General features: G+C 40.6%; 1 protein-coding gene across 1 annotated transcript; it reads right to left on the bottom strand.

The window, feature by feature from the left end:
- Positions 1-8,014: 8,014 nt before the first annotated feature.
- On the bottom strand, positions 8,015-21,100 carry LOC135513773 (up-regulator of cell proliferation-like). The gene is made up of 4 exons (XM_064936688.1): positions 20,792-21,100; positions 14,944-15,031; positions 14,812-14,847; positions 8,015-13,732 (listed from the first exon to the last, which is right to left on the bottom strand). Exons 1-4 carry the CDS (start codon positions 21,089-21,091, stop codon positions 9,042-9,044), a joined length of 5,115 nt encoding a protein of 1,704 aa, XP_064792760.1. The 5' UTR covers positions 21,092-21,100; the 3' UTR covers positions 8,015-9,041.
- Positions 21,101-21,560: the final 460 nt, after the last annotated feature.

Genomic DNA, 21,560 nt, shown 5'->3' with positions numbered 1-21,560 from the left:
TCCTGTGGGTCTCATAACAGATCCTGGTCCTGTGGGTCTCATAATAGATCCTGGTCCTGTGGGTCTCATAACAGATCCTGGTCCTGTGGGTCTCATAATAGATCCTGGTCCTGTGGGTCTCATAATAGATCCTGGTCCTGTGGGTCTCATAATAGATCCTGGTCCTGGTCCTGGTCCTGTGGGTCTCATAATAGATCCTGGTCCTGGTCCTGGTCCTGTGGGTCTCATAATAGATCCTGGTCCTGTGGGTCTCATAATAGATCCTGGTCCTGGTCCTGGTCCTGTGGGTCTCATAATAGATCCTGGTCCTGTGGGTCTCATAATAGATCCTGGTCCTGTGGGTCTCATAATAGATCCTGGTCCTGTGGGTCTCATAATAGATCCTGGTCCTGTGGGTCTCATAATAGATCCTGGTCCTGTGGGTCTCATAATAGATCCTGGTCCTGTGGGTCTCATAATAGATCCTGGTCCTGGTCCTGTGGGTCTCATAATAGATCCTGGTCCTGTGGGTCTCATAATAGATCCTGGTCCTGCAGGTCTCATAATAGTGTAATGTGAGATGAAAATAAGTGGAGTGAAATATAAATAATGAATTGCGTTTTAATTGAGTTCTGAATTTGACTATTTCCCAGCTCCCCTATTTAAACCATGTGTGCTGATGTGGCTCATGTTTCAGTGCTAGCACACCCTCTTGTTTTCAAACCACAGGTCTGTCAGCCAGAGTTGGGGTCAATTCCTGTACTTCAATTTGAATGGAATTTCTCCATAGGAGTGTGAATGGACTAAATCCTGAATGGACTAGTTCAGACGTTTTCGGGACTCACACATTTACCAAGTGAAAAAACACAGACAGAGTGAAAATGTAATGTTGTTACAGGAGAGCTGGATGTGAATAATGACCATGTTCTCTGTGTCGTCTCTCTGTGTCGTCTCCACCAAGGTTGGGGTGGAAATTTGTCCAATGCCATGTGTGCGTTTTCACTCTCTGTGACCAAACATTTGCTCAATGAATTAATACTCTGTAAATATCAGGATATCTTACAGATAGACAATAGTCTGTGTCGTGAAGGATGAAGTATGTCTTGTAAAGTATGAAGTATGTCTTGTAAAGGATGAAGTATGTCTTGTAAAGGATGAAGTATGTCTTGTAAAGGATGAAGTATGTCTTGTAAAGGATGAAGTATGTCTTGTAAATGATGAAGTATGTCTTGTAAAGGATGAAGTATGTCTTGTAAAGGATGAAGTATGTCTTGATATGCCACTGTGGTTATGTGTATAATTTTGTTATGTTCTTTTGAGATTATATGACCCTAGTCTCACATATCTTTTGGCTAAATTCCATGTTTCCACTTGCTGTGATCAAACATTTGCTCAAGCATCTTGTGGTCTTACTTGTAAATATTAGGCCACTCCTGTTACAACCAATATTCAATCTTTGCATTGTAAGGGATAATTACATACAGTGGCAAGGAAAAGTATGTGAACCCTTTGGAATGACATGGATTTCTGCATAAATTGGTCATAATATTTGATCTGATCTTCATCCACAATAAACAAACATAGTTTGCTTTAAACTAATAACACAAGAATTATTGTATTTTTCTTGTCTATATTGAATACATCATTTAAACATTCACAGTGTAGGTTGGAAAAAGTATGTGAACCCCTAGGCTAATGATTTCTCCAAAAGCTAATTGGAGTCAGGAGTCAGCTAACCTGAGACGAGATTGGAGATGTTGGTTAGAGCTGCCTTGCCCTATAAAAAACACTCACAAAATTTGAGTTTGCTTTTCAGATCAAGCATCGCCTGATGTGAACCATGCCTCGAACAAAAGAGATCTCAGAAAACCGAAGTTTAAGAATTGTTGGCTTGCATTAAGCTGGAAAGGGTTACAAAAGTAGCTCTAAAAGCCTTGATGTTCATCAGTCCACGGTAAGACAAATTGTCTGTAAATGGAGAACGTTCAGCACTGTTGTTACTCTCCCTAGGAGTGTCCGTCCTGCAAAGATGACTGCAAGAGCACAGCGCAGAATGTTCAATGAGGTTAAGAAGAATCCTAGAGTGTCAGCTGAAGACTTATAGAATTATTATGATTTTTTAAATGTAATTTTACCTTTATTTAATCAGGTAGGCCAGTTGAGAACAAGTTCTCATTTACAACTGTGACCTGGCCAAGATAAAGCAAAGCAGTGTGACAAAAACAACACAGAGTTACACATGGAATAAACGTACAGTCAATAGCACAATAGAAATATCTCTATACAGTGTGTGCAAATGTAGAAAGGCAATAAATAGGCCATAGTGGCAAAGTAATTACCATTTAGCATTAACACTGGAGTGACAGATGTGCAGATGATGATGTGCAAGTAGAGATACTGTGGTGCAAAAGAGAAAAAGAAAATAACAATATGGGGATGAGGTAGTTGGGTGGGCTATTTACAGATGGGCTGTGTACAGGTACAGTGATCGGTAAACTGCTCTGACAGCTGATGCTTATAGTTAGTGAGGGAGATGTAAGTCTTTTTGGACAGCAGTGGCTTCTTCCGTGGTGTCCTCCCATGAAAACCATTCTTATACTGGCAAAATATTTTGTGGACAGATGAAACTAAAGTTGAGTTGTTTGGAAGGAACACACAACACTATGTGTGGAGAAGAAAGCACAGCACACCAACATCAAAATCTCATCCCAACTGTAAAGTATGGTGGAGGAAGCATCATGGTTTGGGGCTGCTTTGCTGCCTCAGGGCCTGGACAGCTTGCTATCATCGACGTAAAAATGAATTCCCAAGTTTATCAAGACATTTTGCAGGAGAATGTTAGGCTATCTGTCCGCCAATTAAAGCTCAACAGAAGTTGGGTGATGCAACAGGACAACGACCCAAAACACAAGTAAATCAACAACACAATGGCTTTAACAGTAGAAAATACGCCCAGTCAGAGAGCAGTTCAAACCAGACATCCCAAGAATGTTGCTGAACTGAAACAGTTTTGTAAAGAGGAATGGTCCAAAATTCCTCCTGACCGTTGTGCAGGTCTGATCCGCAACTACAGAAAATGTTTGGTTGAGGTTGCTGCTGCCAAAGTGAGGGTCAACCAGTTATTAATAAATCCAAGGGTTGACATACTTTCCCCACCCTGCACTGTGAATGTTTACACGGTGTGTTCAATAAAGACATGAAAACATATCATTGTTTGTGTGTTATTAGTTTAATCAGACTGTGTTTGTCTATTGTTGTGACTTAGATGAAGATCAGATCAAATATTATGATATTCCTTTGGTTTTGTCTGATTGGTATCACCTGTTTCTTGTTTCGTTGTTAGGGTGGGGTTATATATAGTTTGTTCAGCCCGCTTCTGTTTCGTGCTGGCTTGTTCGTCTGTTCTGTGTTTGAGTGTATTTTGTTTGTATTTTGGGTTTCGCGCTGTCCGTTATTATTTCTGATCATTTGTTTTCCTACTTTTGTTCATGTTATTTTTTCTGGACATTAAAGAGTGTTTTTCCCCACATCTTTTGCTCTCTGCGCCTGACTCCACACCTCCTCACTCATTTGTCGTAACACTAGGTTTGTAGGTAAAGTGCCTAGTGTAAGTCTGCACATGTCTCAGACAGTCTTCATATTTCGCTGCCTTAAGATTTTTATCTAAAAAGGGATTATCTACTTCACCTTTTCAAAGTGCTAGAACATAACAGAACATGAAAAGAAAAGAAACAACAAACATTATAACGACACAGTGCGAGACCCAGATGCAGACACAGGAGGAAGATTTGTCTAGTTATATCTAAAAGGAAGTAGGCAAGAGAATGATTGTGGACAGGAAAAAGGTCAAAACCAGAGTCTGAGTCCAAGAGGTACAGAGTGGCAGACAGGCTTGATGTTAGGGCAGGCAGAAGGGTCAGGCAGGCGGGTACAGAGTCCAGATAAAAACAGGCAAGGGTCAAAACCGGGAAGACTAGAAAACAGGAGCACGGGGAAAACATGCTGGTTGACTTGAAAACATACGAACTGGCACAAAGAGACGGAAACACAGGGATAAATACACTGGCACAGAGAGACAGGAATCACAGGGATAAATACACTGGTACAGAGAGACAGGAAACACAGGGATAAATACACTGGCACAGAGAGACAGGAATCACAGGGATAAATACACTGGTACAGAGAGACAGGAAACACAGGGATAAATACACTGGCACAGAGAGACAGGAAACACAGGGATAAATACACTGGTACAGAGACAGGAAACACAGGGATAAATACACTGGTACAGAGAGACAGGAAACACAGGGATAAATACACTGGTACAGAGAAACAGGAATCACAGGGATAAATACACTGGTACAGAGAGACAGGAATCACAGGGATAAATACACTGGTACAGAGAAACAGGAATCACAGGGATAAATACACTGGTACAGAGAGACAGGAATCACAGGGATAAATACACTGGTACAGAGAGACAGGAAACACAGGGATAAATACACTGGCACAGAGAGACAGGAAACACAGGGATAAATACACTGGTACAGAGACAGGAAACACAGGGATAAATACACTGGTACAGAGAGACAGGAAACACAGGGATAAATACACTGGTACAGAGAGGCAGGAAACACAGGAATAAATACACTGGTACAGAGAGGCAGGAAACACAGGGATAAATACACTGGTACAGAGAGGCAGGAATCACAGGGATAAATACACTGGTACAGAGAGACAGGAAACACAGGGATAAATACACTGGCACAGAGAGACAGGAAACACAGGGATAAATACACTGGTACAGAGAGACAGGAAACACAGGGATAAATACACTGGTACAGAGAGACAGGAAACACAGGGATAAATACACTGGTACAGAGAGACAGGAATCACAGGGATAAATACACTGGTACAGAGAGACAGGAAACACAGGGATAAATACACTGGTACAGAGAGACAGGAATCACAGGGATAAATACACTGGTACAGAGAGACAGGAAACACAGGGATAAATACACTGGTACAGAGAGACAGGAAACACAGGGATAAATACACTGGTACAGAGAGACAGGAAACACAGGGATAAATACACTGGTACAGAGAGACAGGAAACACAGGGATAAATACACTGGTACAGAGAGACAGGAATCACAGGGATAAATACACTGGTACAGAGAGACAGGAAACACAGGGATAAATACACTGGTACAGAGAGACAGGAAACACAGGGATAAATACACTGGTACAGAGAGACAGGAATCACAGGGATAAATACACTGGTACAGAGAGACAGGAAACACAGGGATAAATACACTGGTACAGAGAGACAGGAAACACAGGGATAAATACACTGGTACAGAGAGACAGGAAACACAGGGATAAATACACTGGTACAGAGAGACAGGAAACACAGGGATAAATACACTGGTACAGAGAGACAGGAAACACAGGGATAAATACACTGGTACAGAGAGACAGGAAACACAGGGATAAATACACTGGTACAGAGAGACAGGAAACACAGGGATAAATACACTGGTACAGAGAGACAGGAAACACAGGGATAAATACACTGGTACAGAGAGACAGGATACACAGGGATAAATACACTGGTACAGAGACAGGAAACACAGGGATAAATACACTGGTACAGAGAGACAGGAAACACAGGGATAAATACACTGGTACAGAGAGACAGGAAACACAGGGATAAATACACTGGTACAGAGAGACAGGAAACACAGGGATAAATACACTGGTACATAGAGACAGGAAACACAGGGATAAATACACTGGTACAGAGAAACAGGAAACACAGGGATAAATACACTGGGGAAAATAAGCGACACCTGGAGGGGTTGGAGACAATCACAATGACAGGTGAAACAGATCAGGGCGTGACAGAACATGTCTTCACACACCAGAGTTTATACTTGGTGGGTCAATGTAAATAGTCCTGGTGGCCATTTGATTAATTATTCATCAGTCTTATTGCTTGGGGATTGAAGCTGTTAAGGAGCCTTTTGGTCCTCGACTTGGCGTTACGGTACCGCTTGCCGTGCGGTAGCAGAGAGAGCAGTCTACTATTATTTTATTTTGTTTTATTTTTTACATTTAACCTTTATTTAACTAGGCAAGTCAGTTAAGAACAAATTCTTATTTACAATGACGGCCTACCTCTGACCTGGGTGACTGTAGTCTTTGACAATTTTTTGGGCCTTCCTCTGACACTGTCTAGTATATATAGGTCTTGGATGTCAGGAAGCTTGGCCCCAGTGATGTACTGGGCCGTACGCACTGCCCTCTGTAGCGCCTTACGGTCAGTTGCCATACCAGGCGGTGATGCCATCAGATGCTTTCTGGTGCAGCTGTATAAATCTTCTTGAGGATCTGGGGACCCATGCCAAATCTTTACAGTCTCCCGAGGGGGAAAAAGTGTTGTCGTGCCCTCTTCACAACTGTCTTGGTGTGTTTGGATTCATTTAAAGTTTTGAGCCTATATTAAATAGCCAAAAGTAGTTCAATTGGTAACACTTTACAGTAAGGTACCGTTTATAAAGGGTTTATAAATGGTTTATAATTATGTTATTAACAGTTATTTAATCATTTGTAAATTCATTATTAACCATTAATAAACTGTTGTCGTATTGATCAAAATATTGCAACCTGTCAGTTTTTGTCAAATAGTGAGACAATATTTACCTCCAGTTATTAACCATTAATACTTGCAGATACACATTCTTATAAAATGAGTGTATTTTTAAGTTGTTTTCTCACGTTTGATTGTGATGCATTAATTCCCTGTCCCAGGAACAGAAAAGGTCAGTTTTCATGGTGCCTTGACCCACGTTTGATATCCAGATGTCCTGGCCAAATGTGCACCCCCAGACATTTAATCTTATCCTTCCTGTCATATGACCCCTTACGACTTCCCTGTGACCACTTACTATTGGTTGGTGAAACGCTACAGGAAGTAACCTCTAACAATGTTATTGTTTTAGTCTTCATACACACCAATCATTGACTGGATATGATTAACAGTCATGTTGGATCTTCTCTCATTATGTATTGATGAGTACCCAACTACTGCATTTAAGCACTCATTGATTATTGAAGAATATAACTTAGAAATGACTCATGAACTCAGATCAACTGTGACACCCATCAGAACCCAAAATGTAACTGTAAACAAAAACTGTATAGCCTCGAAATAGAGATTAAAACAGTACTTTTGATATCACGGATGGTCAGTCCTTGCCTCCACAGCTCTGTCTATGAATTTGAGAGTGGTTATATTTTTACATGTCCCTCAGCTTTTTACCAAAACAGTGGCAGGGAGTGCGCTTTGTTGTTTGAACTACAGATTGCTCCTTTAACTCAACTCTAACGAATAGAAGGTTCTAGGTGTTCCTATTGTATCATCAGTACATCTGTTAGACTTTCCAGGTGTTGTAATGATGACTGACTCTCTGCTGCATCTGTGATTGACTAATCCCTGGCATCCCTGCCAAACCTTGGACTCGTTAAGATGTGGTGTTGTGGTTCCACACTTCAGTGAAACCATGACTGTAACCCTTTCTGTATATAAACTACTTAGAAACATTATTTAACAGTTTGTTATGCTAGTTTAATCACATAATAATAATTACATAGTGTTATTTGATGAATATGTCTTCAGTTTTAATGATGCCAAAGACACGACAATGTCTAGGTGACAAGTTACCGCAATCCAGTTGGTGTAACTATTGACTATGGTGAAGACTGGTGTCTTGTTTCAGAACGGTTGCTGAGCAGATTATCTCTTAATGTAAAAAGTGTAGAGGATTATTGTGTGTGTGTGTAAGACTTTATGTTAAACTACATTGTATTAGTGAACATTATAGACATGTAGTGACTTGAGTTACCAGAATAGAGCAGTAGAGGGAGTCCTCCACTGAAGTGAACTACAAAAATCAAATCCATTGACATAAACGAGAGTGAGAAAGAGAGAGAGAGAGAGATTTATATAAATCATATACTGATTAAGTCAAAGTAAATTAATAGGTTGTTTATTACATTCTGCATATTTTCTCAAGACTACAGTGACTAACATAATTTCATCAATATGTTAATTATTGTACAACCTCACCAATATTGTACCACAAATGACAAATCAGATTTAATTAATTAGTATATTTTGCTTTTGACACATTGTTTAAAAAGCTTCTCCTTGTCACAGTTGAATCATGTCTTGAATACAATATTTCTACACGCACAGTTCCATTAAAAGAGATAAAACGACATGATCAGGGTGAACATGATCAGGGTGAACATGATCAGGGTGAACTTATTAGTGCCACTCGATCAATTCCCTCTTCAGTCATGTCATCTCTTCCCGTTGTTGAACATTGTAGAGATTCTAGGTGTCATCGTCATCTAATAATAATTATACATAGTATTTATATAGCTCGTTTCTGAAACACAAAGTCTCTTTACAATAAAGAAAAACAAAAGCAACAGCAAAACAAACCCAAACATCAAACAATTAATGGGAGAGAGTGGGAGAGAGGCCATAACAGCAAGAGACTAAATGAACAAGAAATTAACACGAAAATATCTGTCTCATCTTGCCCCCAAAAATTATATCTCTAACCTATTCAAAGTAAGTTTAAACATGATTCAAATGATTTTTAACATGCCATTATCTGGGACAGTGAGACAGATTAGACTATTATCATTTTTAATCTGGATGGTTATTTTACAGTAATGTTACCTAGAACAGTGAGACAGATATGCATGTTACAAAGTTTTTTTTTAAAGGGATTATTTTACAGTAATTTAGCTTCCTGTCATTGAGGATAAATTAGGTACATGGGACAGTCATTCTAGCGGGAGGCCAACCTGTCTAAACATGGGAGATACCGTATTTACCTGGAACACAGATTATACATCTACTGAGCATTCAGAGAATAAATCTTACAACATGATTTTGAATTTACACAGCACAACATTTTGAACATTGATTTTCATAAATGAAGTCGTCGCTCAAATTGCACTCAGGTGGAAAATTCTGCTACCACCTACACTTTTATACCAAAAGCTACCTTCAATCCTTCCAATGCTTGTGCTTTTGTGATGCTCTTCCATGCCTCTGGAATCACAGCTGGCTTGGCATTGTGCATCACAGCCAGCCTGTCGTTGTATGTCGCCAGGACATATTTCCAGTAGTCAGAAGCCTCATCGGTTGAGTCTGGTTGGATGTTCCATTCTGGGTAATAGGTACGATAGTCTTTGTAAGGGTGAAGCTCCCAGTCAGTGTCTCCATTTTTGAATGATTTTTTACTGTTTACATCAGTTGTGCAAAGTGTTTCAATCAGTTCTTGAGTCTGAACACTTCTGTAGCTGCCCAGTGCTTGTGGTCGATGTGCATTTGCGTGATGCTGTCTGTGTTCTTTACCTCCAGCATCACACGGAATTTTGCAGAAGGGGCACTGCTTCGCACAACCCGACACACGCATGAAGAGCTCGTCCTGAGGTTTGATGGGAAGGGTGTAAAGGGATTCAATGATGTCAATGGATTTCGAGAATTCATCTTGCATTTGCTGCTTCAAGTCACTCAGTGACTCGTGGAGACTCGTGGTGAAACGATCGCAGGTAGTACTTATCTGAAAGAGGACCACCTCAACAGCGTCCATAGATATGGAGATGTCTTTGTCAAGATGTTTGCACAGGTTTTTCATAAACTCTGTGACACTTTTAGTGTCATTGGGCAGAGGTTGGCTAGCTTTTCCAATGGCCTCCATTATCTTTTGATTGATCTCCTTCAGCCTCTTGTTTTTCAACATGTCAAACGACATCTCAGCTGAAAAGCATTCTTTAATGTGCTGGCATATCAAATCTTTAACATAGATCTCGTACTTCTGAAAGTATTTGACAAAGGCCTGGAAGTCATCTTTTTCCAGCAGCTCCTTGAGGACAGAGTACTGGAAGGATGATCGTGAGCTGTACTCTGCTGCGTGGCTGCTTATCACCATTTCATCTACAATGTCAGTCCCAAGGAACCTATTGATGTATTGTAAGATCGCTGGTCGGAGACAGTGCTGAACAAAGTCCTGTGCTTTGCGTTGGCAATGGTCTCTCTCTCTGTATAAGTCTATGAAAGCAGACAAGTACTGATTCTTGGACTCCTCCAGACGCTTTTGAGGATCTTTGCGAAGAAGGAAATTCCTGTGCATTTGAAGGAATTCCCTTGAGGCAATACCACATATGTGCAGTTTCAGGTCAATCTCAAACTTTGTATTTGTTTTTAAGTCCTTGTGGTTTTCTTTCAGAGATTCGTTTATCTTCTCAAGAACTTCTTTTGTAAGAGCGTCATGGTAATCTGTTTGAGATTTTGTGGAATCTAGGATAATCCTTCTGCAGGTATCAATAACGCTCTCTGAAAATCTCTGCAAACTTTCTTTCGCTTTTTTTTTTTTTTTCCCAAACAACATCATTTTCAGTTTGAATTTTGTCATAGTACAAATGTGTCTATCCCTGGCCTTGAAAGGCTCCATGCCGTAGTCTGTCAGAGTCTCTACATTTTGAAACTCCTCATTCACATTGCGATTAGAGAAATCTCCTCTCAACTGCTTGAAAACGTAAGAAGGAATATCCTGCTCTTCCAACCCTGAAATCTTCACAACTTCTTGGCTCCACATCTTCCCAAACTCATCTTCCAGCTGCTCGTCTGAGAGTGAGGTTTTGTTGTCACTGGAGTTTTGAAGAAGCTGCAATACCTTCTGCTCAATCATGACTTTCTGTTTTCTATGAATATCATCGGCCTCGATTGTGCTGATCTTAAGCTTAACGGCCATGTCAAGTTTATTATTCTGTGTGTTTAAGATATCTCTGTGAACATCCCGGATATGATGAAAGAAATCTATTTTGTTCTTTTCTATCAGGGATACATTTCTGTCTTTCTTTTTGTAGTATGCATCCAGTTTCTCTGTCATCTCTTTCTCCAGAATTGCCACCATTTTCAATGCCTCAGATTTTAAAGATTCCTCCAATTTCTGCAAGTCTTGGATTTCTGACTCAATTTCAAGGCTGTTTACCTCAAGATTTGAGATTTGTAGGTCTGCCTTCGTCTGCCATGTATAGATGTTCTTTCGGCTTTCCCACTCCCATTGAGTCATTTCTTTCCAGAGGTTGTCATATGCTTGAGCAACAAGAGTATTTCGGAAGCTGAAAATGAAGTTCTCATATTTCACAGCTTTCCACAAACTCTTCATCCATTCGATGAATTCTGGGATCGGCGAAGGATCCTTATTCCTGCATGTTTTAAGAACTTCTAGAAGGTTCTTCTTGAGGTCCAAAACAGCTTCACTGTAACCTGTATTGACAGGTGCCATTGGTGGTGTGCCTTGCCACAGCCCAGGAATATACCAGTTGTTTGTGTCTGCATCATAATCCAATACATCAGTGAATCTATTCACAGAGGGCCGCTTCTCCATCTCAGCTGCAATCTGTGTCATCTCATTGAGCCGGTCCAGAATATATTTTCTGTCTGTCACATTCTTGTTGTGTGCAGACACCCCTGCCACATTTTGGTGCACAAAATGACAAACTGGAATTTTCCCAACTTCTTTCATCCTTAAGAAGGCATGAACAACTATCTGCAGGACATCATTCATCTCGGTTGAGTTCTCCATGGCAATGTTGATGATTGTGATATCACTAAGACCGATCACTACAGTTGCCAACTCATTGTCGTGTTCACAGCTTTCATCCAGCTGTGCTAGAGACGGTGACTTGAGACCCTCTGTGTCGATTAGAAGGATGAAGTCACAATGCAGGTCTTTCCTCATGTCCTCTCCAACCCTGAGGAAAAGCATGAATGCTCCCCTTGTGCATCTGCCACTGCTGACGGGGAATTGCACACCAAACATGGTGTTGAGCAGTGTTGATTTCCCTGTACTCTGTACCCCCAATACAGTTAGTACAAACAGCTTACTCTTCTCTCCTACCTTTCTGTGAAGCTCCATCAGGACATCAGTCACCCACTTCTCTGGGATGTTGGAGGCATCTCCATCCAAAAGCTCAAATGGATAGCCATCCAACAGCAGCTCAGCTGCCAGGGCAGGTAGAGGGCAATGTTCTGCTGATGCTTGGGGATTTCCAAGACTGGATGCCTCGTAGATTTGTCCCATCTCTCTCATGAAATGTTCGATTCCCAGAGACGAGTCCAAAATACATTGATCTAGCTCTTCCAAACATTTATTACCTTCCTTCACCAAAGACTGTTTTTGGAATCTGTTGCGCAGAGATGACATGTCTTTCCGTGAACGCATATCCAGCTTGAGCTGTAACCATTTCAGAAATAGGGCCCTTTCCTCGTTATCGGTGGTTGCCAGGTATCCTAGAAAGCTTGCCATTGCTGTGGTAGTCTTGGACTTGTTCTGCTCTCCTCTAATCTTCCGTTTATCCTCCTGGAGTTTGGCTCTGTACTCTTCCAGTCTGCTTTCCCCTGAGTTTTTTAACCTGCACTCCTCTTTCTCAAGCTTAGCTAATTGTTTCCCGTGTTCACCTTGCAATGGCAGCTGGTTCCTCTTATAATCCACTATGCTCTGGTCTCCAATGCCTTTCAGAATCTCCTCAGCTGCTGATTTTGAAACCTCATACTTACATTCATCAACAGATATCTCCAGCTCGATAGCTTTGTTTGACATACTTTCTATGCTTATCCTTGAACTAGATTCCTTCAAAATATTGTTAATGGCTATGCTGATCTGACGTGAGAATCTTGCACAGTTGACATTTGGTCTCTGCGTTATTGTATTGTTTGACTTTAGTTTGAATGCCTCCATTATCTCCTTTACCGACGTTTCAGCATTACGGCTCACCTCTCCTTTGGAATTGACCACGAGGAACAGCTTGGATCCCATGACGCCAAGAGAGAGCAACAACTTCCGCTCATCTTCATCAACACTGTCCAGGAAGACGAAGATGGCTGTTGACACTTGGGTTAGAAAACGAAATTGTGCTTGTGAAGCACAAATGTCTCCTCTCAAATTAGCAACGGTTAGTGGTTCAGGATATCTATCAACATTTCTGTTTCCACATGGAAGATACCAGCAAGCCTCTACCAAGCCACCTGAGATCATCCTTGGAGCTGTCCCTCCATCCATGTCTTTGTGAGGGAAAATGTTCTGAATCTGTTGGCCACTGCTAAAGATATGATTCAAGAGCTGCGATTTGGAAACGCTACAGTCTCGAAGCCTGACAAAGGAGATGAAAGGTATTTGCTCAAAGACAATATTACCTTCCTCAAACCCTTTTGACTCTGATAGAGCATATGGACGCCACTCTTTAAGGATAGCCCTCAAGGCCCACAACATGAGGGTGCTCTGATGGCCAGTGCCCTGGGGTAGCAGGAGTGGCACAGCAAACTGGCACATGGACATCTTGAGGGCCATTTCCTGCTGCAGGAAACTGTCAGCACAGAGAAAGAGTGCAGTGATGAGATCTAGAAGATTTACCTCATTATCCTCTGGATTCTCATCTCTATAAAGGTCTATGCTACTTTCATCCTCAGGTAAACATGTACAACTCCTACAGTCTGCATTGACAATCAATAGTTTCCTCAGAAAGTACAGTGGTACTGCTTTGAGTGAGTCAACAGCGACATCAGATATGCTGTCCTTGTTGATCTCAAGCAAAGATCTAAGAGTCAGTTTATTAGGATATTGTTTTTCCAGACCAAGTTTGTGGAGTAACGTCTTCAGAGGACCTAAAATAAGAACAGGGAAACTCAGTGAGGTTGTTAATGAGGTACATAAACACTAAATGGCAGACAGGGGGCACTGTTTCGAAAGCCACTGCACCACCATCTTTGTACTCTTCCGCTATTGTTTAAAACATCTTGGAAGATATAGAAATGAATTTATTAATGTCTACATTTGTTTTGTCTCAAGTATATTCTATAGGTTGTTATCAATGACGTCATATTTTAGCTTCTTTCTAAACATTCCGTTCCCGGATGGGGGTCAAGCACAGCCTGCTTCATGTATTACAGGGCGAAAATACAACTTGATTACACCTCTCCTTTTTTTTCAAGATTGGCCACTATTATTTGAATATTTGACTGATATAAAATAAGACTGTATTATTAACTGACAAGTACATATGTGTGGATTATGTTGATTTCACATCCATTGTAGACTCTTCTTGTGTAGCAGTAGGTTGCATTTGCCTAGCTAGCTAGAAACATTTTTATTTAAATGCTCACACAGACATATATTCAGATTTGTTTTCACCAACCTAGGTACCTCAACTAGCTAGCTAAAATCGGAAATTAGTATTTCTGACTGCTCATCATGTTACAACCCAATAATGGTAACATTTCTTTAGCAATCCCTCAGCAGGCAAATCGAACGCTGTGCACCTTGTTGTGGTATTTTATGGATAACAACCTATAACAGAAACCTTAAAGCTGAAATCTGCATAATTGGAAACAGGGCCAATGTTCCTGTCCCCACTACAACAAATAAATACTCAATACGTGTAATTTTGTCCTTGAAACATTACATTGAAATACTGAAGTATTCCATTCATTCCTATGGAGGACTGCTCCTTCTGAGGAGTACCAATATGGTGGATGGTGGCTTCAGAGACTTTCTTTGGCCAATATATAGCATCAGCATGTAGCTTATGTTCATTGATAATTGCAGCATACAGAACTGCATTGGCCTGACAAAATACTTAGTGATGAAGCTCAATTTGTTATTTGTTATATGTTGGTATTTGTTAGGTTGTTAGAGATGAAGACCAACTTGATATAGTGACAGCTGACAGTGACATGAACTTTACCTGGGTTGAGTTCGGAAGCCACTGGCCAGTGTTTCACTGTCGACAAAAATAACAATTTAATGAGCATAACAATGAAGTCAATGGAATCTGTGTTGTTATTATTCACTACAAGTAGTTGAAGGATGAACGTACATTCTATTTCCTCTGGATGGGAAGCCATGGTCAATGGGCATTCCTCTCCCATCTTCTTCCTTCTCTCTCTGGCGTCTCTGACTTCCCTCTAAGAAGCAAACAAACAGTGTAATCCCTCTGATGTAGCCTAGTCAAACCACAGCAACTAGAATAAAACAGTAAAAACTATCTACATTCAATCATGTTAATATTTTGGCAATTACAGTTACTGAGATATATATTCTATTCTAATTAGTTTGTGATTTCAGCCCAAAAGCATTAAAATGCTATACATGAATCACAAATATATAATAAAATAAAATATATGCTGTTTAAAGGCAAAAGTTACTTAGAAAAAGTCCATGTAGCAATATCCTTATTGGCTGGATTTAAAATGGGGAAATTGTTGAGCTGACATCAAATACTCCACTAACCTAATGATTTGTTTCTTTCTCAGTTTGAGTTTAATTTTAAAAACAGTGTTGTGTGAACTTAAATAGCAACACAAATAGCTGAGTTTATCTCACGAGAGTTTAGTTTGCTGAGACATACATGCTGACACGTCCTGACCTTAGTTATTTTTTTATGTCTCTATTTTGGTTTGGTCAGGGCGTGAGTTGAGGTGGGCATTCTATGTTTTTCATTCTGTTTTGTTCTGTGTGTTGTATTTCTATGTGTTTGGCCTGGTATGGTTCCCAATCAGAGGCAGCTGTCAATTGTCGTCTCTGATTGAGAACCATACTTAGGTACCCTGTTCCCACCTGTGTTGATGGGTAGTTGTTTTCTGTTTTTGTATTCTGTACCAGACAGAACTGTTTCGGTTTCGTTCATTCTCTCTTTTTTTTTTTTCATTCAGTGTTCAATTCATAAATAAAGATGAACATGTACAACGCTGCACCTTGGTCCTCACCTTCTCCTTATCCCGATGACATTCGTTACACGTGTGTCTGAAACACGAGGCGTTCACATGCTCCTTGGAAGTAGGTAACTTTACAATAAGTAGGTCGCAAGTCTGACATGATTGTGTCGAGTGCTTTTAAAGTCAGATCAATAATTCAACCAATAAGATTTTAGCTAGCTAGAAAAGCTAACTATTGTTGCTGCAAATAAAAAAAAAGTTAGCTAGACAGCTTAACATTGACAATATGGCCAAACTAGCTACATTTTCCACATTGATAAGTTTGTTACTGTCAAAAACAGATTTGTTGTAATTTTTTGGTTGCAAAAGTGAAAGGTCAGTGGTAAAACTTCACAATTCAGCAACTCAGAGTTCCCCACTAGAAATTACAACTTGAAGGGTCATTCAAATGAAAATTCCCAGTTGGAACTCCAAACCTCTGATAGCATATGGACACCTCATTACACCATTTCGGATGTGAACTGAAAAAACACAAATTAAAAAAAAAACATTTTAAAGTATAATGTTTTTAGATTACTAATGTTACTGTCCCCACCATAGGACAACACCACACCGTAGGACAACAACACAACAAGATGCAACAACTAAAGTTGTTTCTGTCAATGACGTATGCTCTCAATGCGATTTGATAGGAGTGATGCCAAAATCCAAGCTGGCTTCTCTTTACACTTTTTTTGGTGCACCAGGACCATTCACAGTTGAGCTCGCTCAGTTTAGCTCAATGGTGATTGGCATATTTTTTATACTTTTTTTTATCAAAAGAGGCTAAATGCTTGCTGGCTTCCTTTGCATTCAATGCCACAGGCGGCAACAATATCATACTCGTTTGGGCCAGACAGCATCAGATATGTGGCCTACATGTAGAGAGACAGAGGGGTGCTTGCTCGGATGCTTTCTTCTGTAAAACATTCAGCCTCTTGCAAATTGAACAAAAATTATGAAACACAGAGAGACGAAAGATAATAATAAAAATATATATTGGTATAAAAAAAAAAAATGGGAAGCCTGGCTTCCCAGAAGCCCGCGAGTGCCACATCCGGTGCTGTTTCGAGCTCAAAGACAAGGAGCCAAACTTACCTTTTTAAAACCCATTTGTGTCCTTGTACTATATTTAGTACAATATCAAAATGTGTCACAGAACAAATTCTGTTTAATGTACAGTGCATTCGGATAGTATTCAGACCCTTGACTTTTTCCAAATTTTGTGACGTTACAGGCTTATTCTACAATGGATTAAATAGTTTTCCCCCCTCATCAATCTACACACAATACCCCATAATGACAAAGCAATAAACAGGTTTTTAGAAATGTTTGCCAATTTATTAAAAATAAAAAACTTATTCCACATTTACATAAGTATTCAGACCCTTTGCTGAGTACTTTGTTGAAGTTCCTTTGGCAGCGATTACAGACTCGAGTCTTCTTGGGTATGAAGCTACAAGCTTGGCACACCTGTATTTGGGGAGTTTCTCTCACTCTTCTCTGCAGATCCTCTCAGGCTCTGTCAAGTTGGATAGGGAGCGTCGCTGCACAGCTGTTTGATTGGGTTCAAGTCCAGGCTCTGGCTGGGCCACTCAAGGACACTTGTCCCGAAGCCACTCCTGCGTTGTCTTGGCAGTGTGCTTAGGATCGTTGTCCAATTGGAAGGTAAACCTTCATCCCAGTCTGAGGTCCTGAGTGCTCTGGATCAGGTTTTCATCAAGGATCTCTCTGTACTTTGCTCCCTTAATCTGTCCCTCGATCCTGACTAGTGATGCTGCCATAACCATGATTTACTGTAGGGATGGTGCCATGTTTCCTCTATGGCATTCAGTCCAAAGAGTTCAATCTTGGTTTTATCAGACCAGAGAATCTGGTGTTTCATGATCAGAGAGTTGTCATGAATGTCCTGTGAGGATCCAATGAGTCAGATCAGCTTGGCAATGGATGACTGTAACCAGACCTCTCTCACTCACAGAAGATGGGAGGATGGAGCTGGTGGGGGTTGACAGCTCACACCTTGTCATAAATTAAAGGAGAGGAGATCTAGGGTCTCCCACTCCAGTATTAACAAAAGGAATGTTCCTTTGTTTATACAGTCTTCATGCCGAAAGAGTTTTTAAAGCGAGTACTGGAACAATATTTCTAACATAAGAATGTGGGGAATAGTCAGAGATGATCGATAGAAAACGTGTATGTCATAATGTCATATTGGCTTTTATTTTGTGATGTCATTAAAAAGGCTATAAAGGAAATACTTTAACTTTGAAAGTACATTCCTTTTATCTGGCAAGTTTCCATCCTTCACGTTGTATATGAAATATGAAAAAAAAAACATTTGTTAAGATAGGAATGTGATTTTAGAAGCCATAAGAGAAATTGTCTTCCATAAACTGTGCACAGTAAGTAGTCACGCCCCGAGTGAAATCAGAGAGCTTGTCGCCCTGACGGAACCGCCCTATCTCTCAGAGTACATAAAAGGATTGGTAAAGAAATTAACATTCAACCAGAAAAACATGAAGCAGTAGCTACACGTTTGAAACAGTTGGAACTTTGAACCTCAACACGAGATGAAGACAAACTCCCAGACAGACCAGGAAAGACGGGAAGCTGCAGTCCATGTCTAAAGTGGTATGAACTGTGAATATCAACACAAGGAAGAGGCAAGAAACTCCCCTCTCAGACAATCACTGATACAGCTGATTAGCTGTCCTAAGAAGAGTATCTAGAATAGCAAATTTAAGTGGACCCCTGTTCTACTCTTCTCAAATCAAAGTAGTTATAAGGGCACAAGGCGAGACCCAGATGCAGACACGGGAGGCAGATGGTTTGAGTCTTTGATATTTATTCACCAATCCAAAAGGGGTAGGCAAGAGAATGGTCGTGGACAGGCAAAAGGTCAAAACCAGTTCAGAGTCCAGGAGGTACAGAGTGGCAGACAGGCTCGAGGTCAGGGCAGGCAGAAGTGGTCAGGCAGGCAGGTACGGAATCCAGAAAACAGGCACGGGTCAAAACCGGGAGGACTAGCAAAGGAGAATAGAAGCAGGAGAACAGGAAAACACGCTGGTTGACTTGAAAAACATACAAGACGAACTGGCACAGAGAGACAGGAAATATATACACTAGGGAAAATAAGCTACACCTGGAGGGGGTGGAGACAATCACAAGGACAGGTGAAACGGTGTGACATTTTCAATGAGCATTTTCCAGAGTGAACAACAGTAGAAGAAGAGAAAGTGGGGACCCCTTTCTGACAATCAGAGCCTTACAAGCGTGTCGCTGAAAAACCCATCACCCTTCCAAAGGAGGGCTGGTTCCGACAGAGATAAACTTTGAACGAAGGCATTCACAAGTAAATACATTCATGATTTCTTACTTACAAACGAGAAGTGGTTTGTGTGCAAAGTACAGTTGAAGTCGGATGTCTACATACACTTAGGTTGGAGTCATTAAAACTAGTTTTTCAACCACTCCACAAATTTCTTGTTAACAAACTATAGTTTTGGTAAGTCAGTTAGGACATCTACTTTGTGCAAGGCACAAGTAATTTTTCCAACAATTGTTTACAGACAGATTATTTCACTTATAATTCACTGTATCACAATTCCAGTGGGTCAGAAGTTTAAACAGCTTGGAAAATTCTCGTGATAAATAGTTACTTGTGGGGATTACGTAGATTCCATTTTATATTTAATTTATTTACATTTAAGATGTTAAAGAATCAATGTGCATCATTAATTAAACTGAAACACGTAAAGAGCCATGCTTAGATAACCTATGCAGAAAATATATATATATTTACATAGAATTAGGCATAACGATTAAGGTTCTAGACCGCAGGAAAAATATGTTTCCGGTGTTTGAAAAAAGAAACATTTTCCGACCTGGACCACCACTCCTCAATCCTCATATACTTCGTTCCTCCTCTAAAATAATAGATGCATGACATTTAAGTGGCTAAATTTAGTGAAATATATATTATATACATATATTTTGATTTCTTTGATAGATCACTATATCAACCTTATTACTTTAGAGGCAGAGGGAATTAGATCACATAATTATTTCAGCACAAATAACTACACACAGGTTACTACACAAGGAATATGCAAACTGTAGAAGTAACTACATTTACATTTAACATTTAAGTCATTTAGCAGACGCTCTTATCCAGAGCGACTTACAAATTGGTGAATTCACCTTCTGACATCCAGTGGAACAGCCACTTTACAATAGTGCATCTAAATCATTTAAGGGGGGGGGGGTGAGAAGGATTACTTTATCCTATCCTAGGTATTCCTTGAAGAGGTGGGGTTTCAGGTGTCTCCGGAAGGTGGTGATTGACTCCGCTGTCCTGGCGTCGTGAGGGAGTTTGTTCCACCAACTATTTCTATTCTGATTTCACATTTGAAACATTCCAAGATTTCATGTTTTTTGTGTGTGTTGTTGGGAAAGTGGTTAAAAGTTCCGTTGTTTTTCAACGTTGAGAGAAAGGTCGTTGATGCGGTTACCTAAACAACTGTATGTTCAATCGTTTGATTGGTAGAAGATATTATCAATCTTTCTGTGTTAGCCCACTGAGTGGAAGCCTTTGTATTTGCTCTATAGCTAATGCAAGTCTTCAGGTCAAACATGGTTCGCCAAACTGCCTTTGTTATTTGACCCCCTACGTTTCACTGAGAACCATCCTGGTCACAGGCACCAATGTGACCAACAGGCTTTACCTAACCACCTCCATTACACTGGCTTGGGTCAGATTAGCTGTTTTGCATATTTTTTTAGAAAATTACCCTCAATACAAGTCTTAAAAGCTGTAGTCCACTTTACTTCTGTAGCTGTAATCAACAGGGTTTTCGTGTGAGGTTGGTTTAGCTGTAATCATTCAACAAGTGATCTTGGATCAAAGCATGGTAAATACAGTAAAGGCACACAAAAACAATACAATTATATTATTTTAAATAGTGTACTTACCCGGTAAGAATTAATGAATGAATACTGAAGACCAGTATGAAAATAACACGGTTCACCTTCAGAGAGACATTTCACCATCACTGTCTCTTTACCTAGTAGTCTGTTGATTTTGTTATCCGACTCCTGGAGTGAGTTAAAATCACACCAATGACTGTTGTGCAGTGTAGGAATGATGACCAGTAGGAATTTAAAGATGCATAACATCATCAAAAGCAAGGCAGAATTCAGCAGCAGACGTTGGCAATTTGTGAGACTTGATGCATGACACGATACATTGCATTCCAAGAGCTCTATTTTCATGTCATACAACAAATGCAAATGTCTGGAGACATTTCCTAGTCCTCTCCCTCCCCTAGTCCCCCCTCCCTCCCCTAGTCTCCTCCCTCCCCTAGTCTCCTCTCCCTCCCCTAGTCCCCTCCCTCCCCTAGTCCCCTCGTCCCCCCTCCCTCCCCTAGTCCCCTCCCTCCCCTACTCCACTACTCCCCTCCCTCCCCTAGTCTCCTCTCCCTCCCCTAGTCTCCTCCCTCCCCTAGTCTCCTCCCTCCCCTCCCTCTCCTAGTCCCCTCCCCCTCCCCTAGTCCCCTCCCTCCCCTAGTCCCCTCCCTCCCCTAGTCCTAAATGGTAATTGAAATGGAATCAGTGTTTTGTTCAGATCACATGGAGAATAAAGCTATATTACATTATATTATATTACATCAGTGGTGGGTTTGGCATTGAAATGAGAACACATAAGCAGAAAATAACCCTATACTGTTATTGGGCTTTTCTG

Source organism: Oncorhynchus masou, chromosome 25 (genome assembly GCF_036934945.1).
Source record: "Oncorhynchus masou masou isolate Uvic2021 chromosome 25, UVic_Omas_1.1, whole genome shotgun sequence".
NCBI lineage: Eukaryota > Metazoa > Chordata > Actinopteri > Salmoniformes > Salmonidae > Oncorhynchus > Oncorhynchus masou.
The sequence above is the reverse complement of the archived record's forward strand: the minus strand, read 5'-3'. Positions and strand labels throughout refer to the sequence as shown.

Bases quoted from the DNA above. Each gene is read 5' to 3' on its own strand.
- LOC135513773 (XM_064936688.1), bottom strand. From the start codon at position 21,091: ATGAAAATAGAGCTCTTGGAATGCAATGTATCGTGTCATGCATCAAGT. The intron at 14,848-14,943 runs GTACGTTCATCC...TTTTGTCGACAG, and splicing joins CCATCCAGAGGAAATAGAAT to TGAAACACTGGCCAGTGGCT. The intron at 13,733-14,811 runs GTAAAGTTCATG...TTCTTATTTTAG, and splicing joins GGCTTCCGAACTCAACCCAG to GTCCTCTGAAGACGTTACTC.